Source organism: Phocoena sinus, chromosome X (genome assembly GCF_008692025.1).
Source record: "Phocoena sinus isolate mPhoSin1 chromosome X, mPhoSin1.pri, whole genome shotgun sequence".
Taxonomy (NCBI): Eukaryota; Metazoa; Chordata; class Mammalia; order Artiodactyla; family Phocoenidae; genus Phocoena; species Phocoena sinus.
Window position 1 is genome coordinate 26,735,726 of NC_045784.1, and position 9,160 is coordinate 26,744,885.

The window sequence follows — 9,160 nt, forward strand, 5'->3', positions numbered from 1 at the left end:
AATTTTTCTTTCTGATAATGTGCTTCAGTGTATAGAAATGCCACAGATCTCTATATATTATTAATTTTTTATCCTGCAACTTTATTGAATTCATTTATTCTGACTTTTTTTTGGTGTAGTGTTAAGGGTTTTCTGTATATGGTATCATGTCATCTACAAATAGTGACAGTTTTACTTATTCTTTTCCAATTTGGGTACCTTTTTTTTTTCTTGCCTAATTGCCATGGCTAGGACTTTCAGTACTATGTTGAATAAAAGTGGCAATAGTGTTTTGTTCCTGATCTTACAGGAAAATCTTTGAGCTGTTTACTGTTGAGTATGGTGTTTTGTTATATATGGCCTTTGCTATGTTCAGGTATGTTCCCTCTATACCTACTTTCTTGAGAGTTTTTTTTATCATAAATGGATGTTCAGTTTTGTCAAATGCTTTTTCTGCATGCATTGAGATGATCATATGAATTCTATCCTTCCTTTTGTTAATGTGATGTATCTTGTTGATTTATTTGTGGATGTTGAACCATTCTTGCATTCCTGGAATAAATCCCACTTGATGGTGGTGTATGATCCTTTTAGCGTATTTGTTGGATTTGATTTTCTAATATTTGTTGAGGATTTTTGCATCTGTGTTCATCAAGAATATTGGCCTATAATTTTCTTTTTTGTGCTGTTCTCATCTGATTTTGGTATCAGGGTAATGCTGGCTTCATAAATGTGTTTAAAAGGTTTTTCCTCCTCTTCAGTTTTTTGAAAGAGTTTGAGAAGTATAGGTATTATATCTTCTTTGAATGTTTTGTAGAATTTACCAGTGAAACCATCTGCCCCTGGGCTTTTGTTGGTAGATTCTTGATTACTGTTTAAATTTCCTTACTAGTAATTAATCTATTTGGATTTTTTATTCATTATTCGTCTTGGAAGATTGTATGTTTTTAGGAATTTATCCATTTCTTCTAGGTTGTCCAATTTGTTGGTATGTAATTGTTCATAGTAGTCTCTTATGAACCTTTGTATTTCTATGGTATCAGCTGTAACTTTTCTTCTTTCATCTCTGATTTTATTTATTTGAATCCTCTTTTTTCCTTTGTTAGTCTAGCTGAAAGTTTATTGATTTTGTTTATCTTTTCAAAGAACCAACTCTTGGTTTCATTAATCTTTTCTATTGTTTTTTCAGTCTCTACTTCATTTATTTCTGCCCTAATTTTTATTATTTCCTTCCTTCTACTAATTTTGGGCTTTGTTTGTTCTTCTTTTTCTAGTTCCTTTAAATGTAAAGTTAGTTGTCTGGGGGAGCAGGATTTTTCTTGTTTCTAGAGGAAGGCCTGTATTGCTACGAACTTCCCTCTTAGATTTGTTTTTGTTGCATTCCACAGATCTTGATGTGTTGTGTTTCTGTTTTCATTTGGCTCTAGGTATTTTTTTATTTCTCCCTTGATTTCTTCAGTGACTCATTGGTCGTTCAGTTGCTTAACCTCCATGTTTTTGTACGTTTTCCTGTGATTGATTTCTAGTTTCATGTCACTGTGGTAAGAGAAGATGCTTGACATAATTTCAGTCTTCTTGAATTTATTGAGACTTGCTTTGTCACCTAACATGTGATCTATCGTGGAGAATGTTCTATGTGCACTTGAGAACAATGTGTTTTTGCTGCTTTTGGATAGGATATTCCATATATATCTATTAAGTTCATCTGATATAATGTGTATTTTAAGTCTGTTTCCTTATTTATTTTCTTTCTGGATGCTCTTTTCATTGATGTAATTAGGGTATTAAAGTCCCCTATTATTGTTGTATTGCTTTCAATTTCTCCCTTTAAGTCTATTAATATTTGCTTTATGTAGCTTGGTGTCCCTCTGTTACATGCATATACATTTATAAATGTTACATCTTCTTGCTGGATTGATTCCTGTATCACAGTGTAATGCCCTTCTTTGTCTTCTATTACAGGCTTTGTTTAGAAGTCTATTTTGTCTGATATGAGTAAAGCTACTCCAGCTTTCTTTTCATTTCCATTTGAATGGAATATCTTTTTTCCATCCCTTCACTTTCAGTCTGTGTGTGTCCTTTCCTCTGAAGTGAGTCCCTTGTAGTCAGCATATAGAAGGGTCTTGTTTTTTTTAATCCATTACGCCACTCTGTGTCTTTTGACTGGAGCATTTAGTCCATTTACATCTAAAGTAATTATTAATAGGTATGGACTTATTGCCATTTTGTTCATTGTTTTCTGGCTGTTATTGTTCCTCTCTGTTCATTTCTCTTTCTCTTTTCCTTTGTGTTTTGCTGGTTTTCTTCAGTGTTATGTTTTAGATTCCCTTCTCATTTTAATTTGTGTATTTAAATTTTCTCCTTGTGGTTACTGTGAGATTCACATATGACATCCTATTAGGTTGGTCGCAACTTAATTTGAACACATTCCAAATCTTTATCTTTTTACCCCCTCCCCATGTTTTATACTTTTGCTGACAAATTTTGCATCTTTTTATTTTATGCATCCCTTAACTCATTATTGTACTTTTAGTTATTTTTACTACTTTTCTCTTTTAACCGTCAGGCTTGCTTTATAAGTGATTTATCCACTACTTTTATTATATATTTACCTCTTCCAGTGAGATTTTTACTTTCATATGTTTTCTTATTATTAATTAGCACCATTTCTTTTTAGCTTATAGAAGTCCCTTTGATATTTCTTGTAGAGTTGGTTTAGTGATGATGAACTCCTTTAGCTTTTACTTTTCTGGGAAATATTTTATATCTCCTTCAGTTCTGAATGACAACCTTGCTGGGTAGAGAATTCTACATTAGAAGTTTTTTTTGTTTGTTTTTTTGTTTTTTTTTAAGCACTTTGAATATGTCATGCCATTCCCTTCTGGCCTATAAAATTCATGCTCAAAAATCTGCTGATGGCCTTATGGGGTTTTCCCTGTATATAACAAGTTGTTTTCTCTTGCTGCTTTTAGGATTTTCTCTTTATCCTTAACATTTACCATTTTATTTATAATGTGTCTTCCTGTGTGTCCCTTTGTGTTCATATTATTTGGAATACTTGGGGCTTCCTCGACCTGAATTTCTGTTTCCTTCCCCAGATTAGGGAAGTTTTCAGTCGCTATTTCTTCAAATATTTTTGACCCTTTTTCTCTCTTCTTCTTCTGGGACCCCTATAATGTGAATGTTATTCTGCTTTATATTGTCCCAAAGGTCCCTTAAGGTATCTTCACTTTTTAAAATTCTCTTTGTTTGTTTGGCTGCCCTGTCTGAGTGAGTTTCATTGTTTTGTCTTCCAGCTGGCTGATTTGTTCTTCTACCTCATCCAGTCTGCTGTTGAACCCCTCTAGTGTATTCTTCAGTTAGTTTGTAACTTCTGTTTACTACTTTCTTATATTTTCTATCTCTTCATTCAAGTTCACTCTGTTCATCCATTCTCCTCCTGAGTTTGGTGAGCATCTTTATGACCATTACTTTGAATTCTTTATCAAGTGTATTGTTTATCTCTGTTTTGATTAATTTTTTTCTCAGATTTTGTCTTGTTCTTTTGATTAGAACATATTCCTCTGTCTCCTCGTTTTGTCTAATTCTCTGTGTTTTTTCCTCTGTATTAGGTAGATCAGCTATGTCTACCAGTCTTGAAGGAGTGTTCTTATTTAGGAGATGTCCTGTGGGGCTCAGAAGTGCAATCCCGCCTGGCCACCAGAGCCAGGTTTTCAAGCCGTGTCCCCTCTGTAGGCTGTAGTTGACCTTTTGTGGTAGGGCTACAGCTGCTGCAGGGTGCTAAAGGGCAGGGCTGTCACCCAGACTGGCTGCAGGGCCTGGTGGTGGCTGCCCTGGGGCACTGGTGGGCAGGGTTATAGCTTTGTCAGCTATGAGGCCCAGTTGGGGTGCAGGGATGGGCAGGGCTTTCAGCAGGGTGTGCCCACTGTCACGAACAGGTTAGACAGAGAATTCCAAAATGGTGCCCACCAGTGCCAGTATTAGCAAGGTACGCTGAGGTTGCATAAATGACTCCCACCAATGACTCAGTCCCCAGGGAGCATCTCAACTGGTTCTTGCCTCTCTAGCAGTTGCTTCAATATTAGTAAGTGGGTCCCCATCGCCTATGGTCCATGAGCTTTGCAATCTGGTGTTTTTGCAATGGTTTTCAGGCCAAGTGAGTCTGCATGCAAGCCCTTTCAGAGTTGGTCTTCTGTTCCATGAAGTTCTATCGTTTTCCTGAGCATTTTGCCTGTTGGTTTTTAAAGCCTGATGTTTAGGTGACTTGTCTCTCCTGTGTAGGATCTAGGGGTTGGAGTGCTTGATGTGAAGTTGGAATCCCTTGCTCCTCAGGGGAAAGATCTGTACCTTGTGATCCCTTTTGATTGTGGATCACCACAGCTGGGATGTGGGTTATTCCCTGGGAGCCCATATTTCTCCCTCTCCTACCCATCTCAATGCTGTCCTTTTACCCTCTTTTGTGGAGGATTTGTTCATCCAAATTTTAGGTCTTTTTCCAAGGGAACTATTCTATATGTAGTTGTAGATTTGTTGTGTCCATGGGAGGAGGTGTGTTTAAGATCTTCCTATGCCACCATCTTGAACCTTCTCCAGAAACCCCATATTTTTTAGCTGTAATTCCCGTATTCCTCTGTCCCTCACCAACCCAGCCCTAAAAAACCACTAATCTACTTTCTGTCTTTATAGATTTCCCTATTCTGGGCTTTCATATGAATGAAATCATATAGTATCTGGTAACTTTTGCAACTTACTTCTTTCACTGACATAATGTTTTCAAAGCTTGTTCATGTTGTAGCATGTATCACTCTTTCATTTCCTTCTTTTTTTCTGAAACACTTTAGGTTTGTTAATTTATTAATTAGTAACACATTTCTGATTCTGAGCTGGAGGGTGTTGTTTCATACTGAAAAATCAACTATGTAATATGGTACATTATGTGCAAATGTAAATACTGAAGAACTCTGTAAAAGTTTAATCAAAATCTACTTTCAATTTGTTAATGATTTCCCAAGAAAACCACTGAGAGAGACACAGCAACCTCATGAGAACCTCATGAATCTCTTCAGAATTAATTTTTATAATGGCAGTTCTGATTATGTTGATCCAAGTAATGCAGTGGTGGCAGGTTGGATAAAGGGAAAGGTTTATTTTTAGTTTCCCCAAATGTTGTCTCACTTGGTTTAGGAGAGCTTGGGAATACCCAAGAGTTACCTTCCAGAGAATTTCTGCCGTAAGAGTTGTGTTCCTGAAAGTTTGTGCCGTCGTGAGGAATGGATCGCTCACGATCTGTCCATGACTGGAGAACTGCTTTCTCTGATAAAACCTTTACATCTTCTGGTAAATGGGAAGACATGGCATGACAAAGAGTTTTGCTATTTGGCGAGAGAGGGGCGTGTCTTTCGTACGTTGCAGTAAAATTTGTCAAGTGCAGTTTTGTGCTGTCTTTCCCAAGGTCTTCCATGAATCCTGCTGGGGTGCAAGCTTTCTTGATTGCAGCTGGGGTTTTCAGCTTTCTTAAGTTCAGCTTGTACTTGAGTCACCAGATGTAAATTCGAGATTTCTCTCTTCAGTTCCCAGTGTGCACTTTGCATATTATCACTTGAAATGCTTAGTCTTTGGAGATCTCTGCTCTTCATACTGTCTTCCTGAGATGGATCTGTTTGTTTGGATTTTTTTAGCTCTATTTTGAGATCTCTACATTCTTTCCTCATCAGTTCCAGTTCTTGTTCCAAACCATGGATCTGCAGGTCACAGCTCAACTTTTCCACCTCCTGGTTTGATGAAGGTGGATTTAAATTTCTTATCACCTGCTGAGTTTCCATCTCTGTCCTCTGCTGGAGGAGTTCTACTTCTTTAGATTGTAGCTGTTCATTCAGTACTTTCAAAGATTCAGAGTTGTCTTTATTCATTTTATCCAATTTGCTCTTCAGATTAACTCTATCAATGCAAACCTCTCGATATGCCTGGTAGGCCTTATTTATTTGTTCTCCTCCCACAGAATTTGTTTCTTCATCCCTTCGAGCTCCTATAAGCTTTTCTTCCTAAAATCTTATTCTTTTTTTAAAGAAAGAGTTCTCTTTCTCTGAATCCTTAAGTCGTTTTTTGATGTCTTCATATGCAGTGACAAGGGCAAAATGTGAAGCAACAGATTCATCTCCTGAATACATTGAGACTGGAGTCACTGTATCTCTCCTATGGGCTTTTTCATGATTCAGAATGCAGATACCATCATCTACCGGTGCATCCATGACAGCCCGCACACAGGCTCCTAGGGCCGCCCCCAGAGCCGCCGAGTTTCAATTCCCCAGTGTTTGGAAACCGACCAAAAACAAACCGGGTCACCGGGGGCTTCCGGTTTCCTCGAAGACAGCGCCGCTTCCCCGGCGAAGGCAGCCGCTCCAGGAACGCTGCGGAGGGACTGCCATTTCTCCCACCTCGGCGGCATCAAGGCCGGCAAGGCCAGCCAGTCGGCTGCGGCCCTGGAGGCTCTGGAAGGAGGGCCGAGCCGCCGACGGAGAAGATCAGTTACCCAGCTCTGTCAGCGCCCCCCTGGGCCGTGCGCCACGCAGGGGGAGCCAGTTCATTCCTTTCTTTTGCTGAACAATATTTCATTGTATGGATATACTTCATATTGTTTATCCATTCAACTATTGATGGACATTTGGGTTTCCACCTTTGGCCATTATGAATAATGTTGCTATGAACATTCACGTACAACTTTTTGTGTGGACATAGGTTTTCGTTTCTCTTGGATATATATAAACATAGGAGTAGAATTGTTGGGTCACATGGTAACTCTGTGTTTGATCATTTGATGAACTGCCAAAATGTTTTCTAAAGTGGTAGAGAAGATTTTCATAAATTACTGTAATCTTTGCCATTGATGAGGCCAAGAAAAGGTTCCAACCAGATGTGTAACCTGCTCTTTTCCGGCAGGAAAGGAAATTATTGGATGGAAAAGCATACTGTGCTCCCAACCAGAAGACTTGGGTTACAATCTTGGCCTTGCCTTTCATTATCTTTATGACCTTGTGTCATTCACCTTCAGTGGGCACAATTCCCGTCACTGTCTAGAAATGAAGGGAATTGGATTACATGTTATCTAATTCTAAACTCCAACCCTGAGAATTTGAAGTGGTGTGACATTCTTCACTTAATCCTACATTTCAAGATTTTGTCTGGCAAAGAAGTAGGATATGATTTTTATCTCCAGATTATATCTAATTTCTGGAGAAAACCAAAGATTACCTATTGTCACTAATTTCATTTTCCCCTTAGGTAGATCATGTGCTGCTAGTTCCACATAGAAAATAACCATAAAGTAGAAGTATTTCACATATCTTTTTGGACATATATCTTTTGAAAGAATATATTCACAGAACTGAAATTGGGTTATAAAGATGCCCATTCTGAATCTGTCATACTGAGCCATAAAACAGTTATTGATTAGATCTATGCTACTCACTGTGTGGGTCACAGATGACAAGCATTGACATCACATAACAGCTTGTTATAAATGAGGATTCACAGGCCCAGTGAATCAGACCCTCTGGGGGTAGGGCCCAATAATCTGAGTTTTAACAAGATCTCTGAGTGAAACGTATTCACACTAAACTCTCAAAATTATTGCTTCAGACCCTATGCATTGCAGTCTTACATCTTAGTATACTATATTCAAAACTTGTTTCTAGATTTAATTTCTAATCATTTTTGAAACAGAAGATCTGGGCTTCACCTTAGTATCTTTCATTGAAGAAGTTGGAGCTACATGTGCTGTAGTTAGCAGCCAACTCTTAATCCGTGCCAAAAAGATGTTGTCTAGTAGCAACAGCTGAATCAATAAACTTTGGTTTACTTTCATCTGGCTCAGAAGAAAAATCACTTCTTCCCTGAATAGCTTGTACAAGTAAGCCTACCTATTTGCCTTATTTCTTTTCTCTTTTTATTTTTTTAATGTGGCACATCCATACAATGGAATGTTCTTTTTTTTTTTTTTTTTTTTTTTTGGATGTGTTGGGTCTTCATTGTTGCTCGCAGGCTGTCTCTGGTTTCGGCGAGCAGGGGCTGCTCTTCATTGCGGTGCGCGGGCTTCTCACTGCGGTGGCTTCTCTTGTTGCAGAGCACGGGCTCTAGGCACACGGGCTTCAGTAGTTGTGGCATGCGGGCTCAGTAGTTGTGGCTTGCGGGCTTTAGAGCGCAGGCTCATTAGTTGTGCCTCACGGGCTTAGTTGCTCCACGGCATGTGGGATCTTCCCGGACCAGGGCTCAAACCTGTGTCCCCTGCATTGGCAGGCGGAGTCTTAACCACTGTGCCATCGGGGAAGTCCCTGCCTTATTTCTTGATCAGTTATTTTTAATGGCAGTGAATTGCTAAACTTGCAACAATTAATTTCCTAATCATTTTATTGTATTTTCTTCTGAAGGAAGAAAACCTCTGTACACTACAAAGAAAAGAACAAATATTTTAATAATGTTTTACAGTTTCTAAGGTGTTTTCATGTACATTTTATCATTTAATTCTTCTGGGATCCCTGTGAAGTAGTGTAACACTGTGAATTTGTACATAGCATGCTGAAAACTTCTAAATGGAGTCAGAATGGATGAAAAGGTAGACCTAACAGGATTGGGGCTAAGAGAAGTTGGCTTAGGAAGTGGGAATGACATCCATTCTGACCCATTTACATTGGGGTTCACAGTCCAGTTCAGACAAAGCATCAACACCCAGGATTCCAGTGGAGGTAACATGAGGAAGCTCATAGTCTGAACCGTCAACATGAAATGATAGAAGAGATCAGAAGAGCCCAAATGTGCTGAATGGGTCATCAGAATTCTCATGGGAAAATTTGGTCTCCCAGCTTGACAGCTGGAGACTCACATCTGGGAAAGGAAAAAGGAGAGTCATGAGACTTGTTTCTCCATTCATTCCACAAACGGAGTTCTAGTTCTATGCCAGGCACTATGTCCCTTTCTGAGAATATACTTGAGAGGGCTTCCCTGGTGGTGCAGTGGTTAAGAATCCGCCTGCCAATGCAGGGGACATGGGTTCGAGCCCTGGTCCGGGGAGATCCCACATGCCGCAGAGCAACTAAGGCCATGCGCCACAGCTACTGAAGCCCGCGTGCCTAGAGCCCGTGCTCCGCAACAAGAGAAGCCACTGCAGTGAGAAGCCCGCGCACCGCAA

The 9,160-nt window shown here is 39.2% G+C and overlaps 1 protein-coding gene across 1 annotated transcript; it reads right to left on the reverse strand.

The window, feature by feature from the left end:
- Positions 1-5,047: 5,047 nt before the first annotated feature.
- On the reverse strand, positions 5,048-6,271 carry LOC116747851 (5-azacytidine-induced protein 2-like). The gene is given in 2 exon segments (XM_032620425.1): positions 5,048-5,498; positions 5,500-6,271. Coding segments are annotated over 2 exon segments (840 nt in total). The 5' UTR covers positions 5,889-6,271.
- Between the last annotated feature and the right edge of the window lie 2,889 nt (positions 6,272-9,160).